At 45.1% G+C, this 4,190-nt stretch overlaps 2 protein-coding genes across 2 annotated transcripts; one reads left to right on the top strand and one right to left on the bottom strand.

Annotated features, from left to right (window-relative positions):
* Positions 1 to 752: 752 nt before the first annotated feature.
* Positions 753 to 1,133, bottom strand: LOC142469238 (histone H2B 1.1-like). Its single transcript, XM_075576193.1, has one exon. The coding sequence runs from the start codon at positions 1,131 to 1,133 to the stop codon at positions 753 to 755; it is 381 nt and encodes a 126-aa protein (XP_075432308.1).
* Positions 1,134 to 2,798: 1,665 nt separating this feature from the next.
* Positions 2,799 to 3,685, top strand: LOC142469310 (histone H2A type 1-like). Its single transcript, XM_075576240.1, has one exon. It carries the CDS (start codon positions 2,816 to 2,818, stop codon positions 3,209 to 3,211), a length of 396 nt encoding a protein of 131 aa, XP_075432355.1. The 5' UTR covers positions 2,799 to 2,815; the 3' UTR covers positions 3,212 to 3,685.
* The last annotated feature ends 505 nt before the right edge of the window (positions 3,686 to 4,190 follow it).

Here is a 4,190-nt window from a genome sequence, read left to right as displayed (position 1 = left end):
TTTTTTTTTTTTAATAAAGTAAACTGAATAAACATGTTCGACAAACGATTAAAAGGCCCACTTTATATATGCTAATAAGTATGCTCGTATCTAACGCTTGCAGCAAACACGGATTGCATTGTCTGTATGTTAACTAACCACAAACTGCACTAGAACATGCCCCATATCATATGTATTATATACCAAGAAGTGTTAAGGGCATCCTTTAATGCACCATGTGTCTGAGACATGTACATATAATCTGTATTTTAGTGAAGCTCGAAAAATAAATAAGGAAAAATAATCGCATTGTATTAATACCAAATTCCGCTTTGTAAGCACGGATCCAATTCCTAACTGCAGCGTCACCCTGTGGTATGCGGCAGAACTGCAGATTAACTGAATGGGAGTCTCTGCGATTTGTACTTTGTCTGCGGGTCTTCCGCTGGTTAATTGTAACATACAAGTATAGCACACACAGGGCTGGGTAGGAAGCGCTAAAATGCGAAACAGCCATCACATGCTTTGCACACCTTTACAGAAAGTATCACCATGCTATATACTGCAAATCTTTCAGAACAGCTCAGAATGAGAGCTACAAAACAAAAAAATTAAGCGTGCATTAAGTGCAATGTACATTAGAACACAATTTGCATGTGATACTGGTCTTTTATCCCGAACAGATTAAATATGAGAATTATAACTTTTATATTGGTAAGGTGGGTGGCTCTTAGAAGAGCCTTTGTGTTTGTAGGTGGGTGATCAGATCAGGGTTACTTGGCGCTGGTGTACTTGGTGACAGCCTTGGTGCCCTCGGACACGGCGTGTTTGGCCAGCTCTCCCGGCAGCAGCAGGCGCACAGCGGTCTGGATCTCCCGGGAAGTGATGGTGGAGCGCTTGTTGTAATGAGCCAGGCGGGACGATTCCCCTGCGATGCGCTCGAAGATGTCGTTCACAAAGGAGTTCATGATGCCCATGGCCTTGGAGGAGATGCCGGTGTCAGGGTGAACCTGTTTCAGCACTTTGTACACATAGATCGCGTAACTTTCCTTCCTGCTCTTCCTACGCTTCTTCCCATCCTTCTTCTGAGTCTTAGTCACGGCTTTCTTAGAGCCCTTCTTGGCCGCTGGCGCAGACTTGGCTGGTTCAGGCATATTGCGCGATGCTTCCTCTCCAAACTGCAGAGAAACTGTCCAACTCCTCCCCCAGCAGCTCTATTTATAGGCATCGTATGCAAAGGAGCAGCCCAAGTCTTCTGTTCTTCTATTGGCTGATTTTGTCATGTGACATTTTATGACATCATCAGATGTATTGCAACTACATTGATTGGTGGATACAGGATTCTGGAACTGATTGGCTTCTTTCAAAACTGACCAATCACAGGGCAGTGCTGCTGCTCTATAAGTGTATAAATAAGGGCACAAGGGGCGGGGTTTGTTATTTGCCTGGAAAACCACGGAGGGATCCTGCAAACTACCGTCCGATAAGCCTGCTCTCTGGACTGTCGAAACTCCTGGAGAAAGTTATTCTTACGCGCCTCCGCCACTTTGCCTCTGGTAAAAACATTCTACTAAAGGAGCAATTTGGATTCCGGAAGGACCACTCAACCAACCATCAGCTGCTGCGAGTCGTTGACATAATAAGCCATGGATTCAACATCCACAAATCAACTGGAGTTGTCTTCTTGGACGTGGCCAAAGCGTTTGACAGAGTTTGGCATGAAGGACTACTGCACAAAATGATCAACCTGAAATTCCCAAACTACCTGATTAAGCTGACTGCAAGCTACTTGCGGGAGCGCACATTCCACGTGGCTGTGCGGGAAGAGCTCTCAACAACACGCCCCATCCGCGCTGGCGTGCCACAGGGATCAGTCCTGGGACCTTTCCTTTTCAACCTCTTCATGAATGACATCCCCACAGACCTCCACAAGACTCAACTGGCACTCTACGCAGACGATGTGGCAGTTATCTCCCAGTCCTTCAGAGAGAAAGAAGTAGCTAAGAACATCCAGAAAGCACTAGACATGCTATCAACATGGTACAGCGACTGGCAAGTAGGACTGAACTCCAGCAAGACTACAGCTACACTGTTTACCAAAAAGAGGATCAAGGCACACCCGCCAATCACCCTCAACGGAGAGGCTGTCAAATGGGAGCCAAACAGCTCTTACCTAGGTGTAATCCTAGATAGCAAACTAAGCTGGAGAAACCACATTGAGAAGATTCAACAGAAGGCAACAACCAAGCTGGCAGCACTGTACCCTCTGCTGAAGACAAGGACCATGCCCATCAAGAGCAAAGTCAATGTGATCAAGGCGATCATTAGACCCACAATGACATACGCCTCCCCGGTGTGGAGTGGTTGCCACCAACATCAAAGATCATCTCTCCAAAAATTACAGAACAAGGCGCTGCGGATTGCGTCCAACGCTCCACTTCCTACAAGAATAGCAGACCTTCATAGGGAACTGGGTATCGAGATGTTAGATGAACATCTAAAGAAGCTCAACAAGAAATTCTACAAGGAACTGGACCAGAACTCAAACCCGCTGATCAAGAAGCTTGCTGCGATCTCTGCAAACCCATTTGACCGCTACCCACGACCCATCACAGCGCTGAACCTGTGAAACCAACTCAACTGTGGCAAGTAACACAGATCAAGAAGCTTCCTAAAGAGTGCGACAATACACTCAACAAGAGAATTTGGAGTAATGAGGCTCAAGCCTCGGTATCCAATATCACCACTGACAGATTTAATCTGTCAGTCAGAACAGAACGGTCAGTAGGGTTTGTTATTTCTCTCGCTGTCACCGCTGCACTGTGATAGATACACGATGTCTGGAAGAGGCAAACAAGGCGGGAAAACTCGCGCTAAGGCCAAGACTCGCTCATCTCGGGCCGGGCTGCAGTTTCCAGTCGGCCGCGTGCACAGACTACTCCGGAAGGGGAATTATGCTCAGCGTGTGGGTGCCGGAGCCCCGGTCTATTTGGCCGCAGTGCTGGAGTACCTGACCGCTGAGATCCTGGAGTTGGCCGGTAACGCCGCCCGGGACAATAAGAAGTCCCGCATCATCCCCCGGCACCTGCAGCTCGCTGTGCGGAACAATGAGGAGCTGAACAGGCTGCTCGGAGGGGTTACCATCGCCCAGGGGGGTGTCCTGCCCAACATCCAGGCCGTGCTGCTGCCCAAGAAAACCGAGAGCCACAAACCGGCCAAGAGCAGCAAGTGAGCTTCACCCCGAGACCAGGAGCAGAGACCCCCAGATACCCAACACAAAGGCTCTTTTCAGAGCCACCCACAATATCAAAAAAGCGTTACATTATTTCATATTTGCTGCAGGGAGATAGAAATATATCTCAATATTGATAAGTTGGTTTTAATTGTTAATGCTGTTTTGCTAATGTTAGCTCACTTTATATTTTAAATGTTTAATAGTTAAAGTGCATGTGTGTGAAGGTGTCAGTGCTGTTAAGAGAAGCACCAATGATTTGATTTAACACTGCAGTTGATACACAAAGGAATAGAAGTAATCATTTGGAAACTGATATTGTCTTTCCCTGTAATAAGAGGTTCGGGTTCAGTTAGACGTGTAGTCACTGCTATAGATTTGTAACTTGAGGGGGAAATCTGTATTTCATACCATGAAGACACTTCAATATAGAAGTTGCGGTTATTCATTAGAATAAAAGACCTCTTGAAACTATATGCCACACGGTGGCGCTGTTGTGTTACAAACGGTATCTTCATTACTTGCATTGTAAATTCTAAAACCTGTTTTAAAATCGGATACAAATTAGCAAGGCATTAAACTGCATTCTAGTGATATAGATTAATGATATTTAGAGATTACATAAAAATATAAAGACTGGCAAGCCAGAGCAACATTTGTCAGAACAATTAAAAAATGAATTGCATCCAACCAACTGTTGAAAGATTTCCCTCAAACCTGCAAAATCAAAAAGGCTTAAACTAATTGATTTGGATGTGTTAGAAAAAAGTATAATGATTGTATAGAAAGACAGCAACACAAAGAGTTTAGGTAATGTCCCTAAAGAAGTACCCATAATGGTGCCCTCGCATGTGTACCAATATAATAATATGGCAGATGTAACAGGACTAGTTCAGGGACAGGCCTATTTTAAACCAAACAACATTAATGCCCCTAATTTATTGACTAGGATCCAGTTGAATAATTAAAATACCTTATG

This window comes from Ascaphus truei, chromosome 18 (assembly GCF_040206685.1).
Source record: "Ascaphus truei isolate aAscTru1 chromosome 18, aAscTru1.hap1, whole genome shotgun sequence".
Taxonomy (NCBI): Eukaryota; Metazoa; Chordata; class Amphibia; order Anura; family Ascaphidae; genus Ascaphus; species Ascaphus truei.
Note: the sequence above shows the minus strand (reverse complement) of the source record. Positions and strands in the feature narration are given on the sequence as shown.

Excerpts from the sequence above, each read along its gene's own strand:
- LOC142469238 (XM_075576193.1), bottom strand. The coding sequence starts at position 1,133 with ATGCCTGAACCAGCCAAGTCTGCGCCAGCGGCCAAGAAGGGCTCTAAG.
- LOC142469310 (XM_075576240.1), top strand. The coding sequence starts at position 2,816 with ATGTCTGGAAGAGGCAAACAAGGCGGGAAAACTCGCGCTAAGGCCAAG.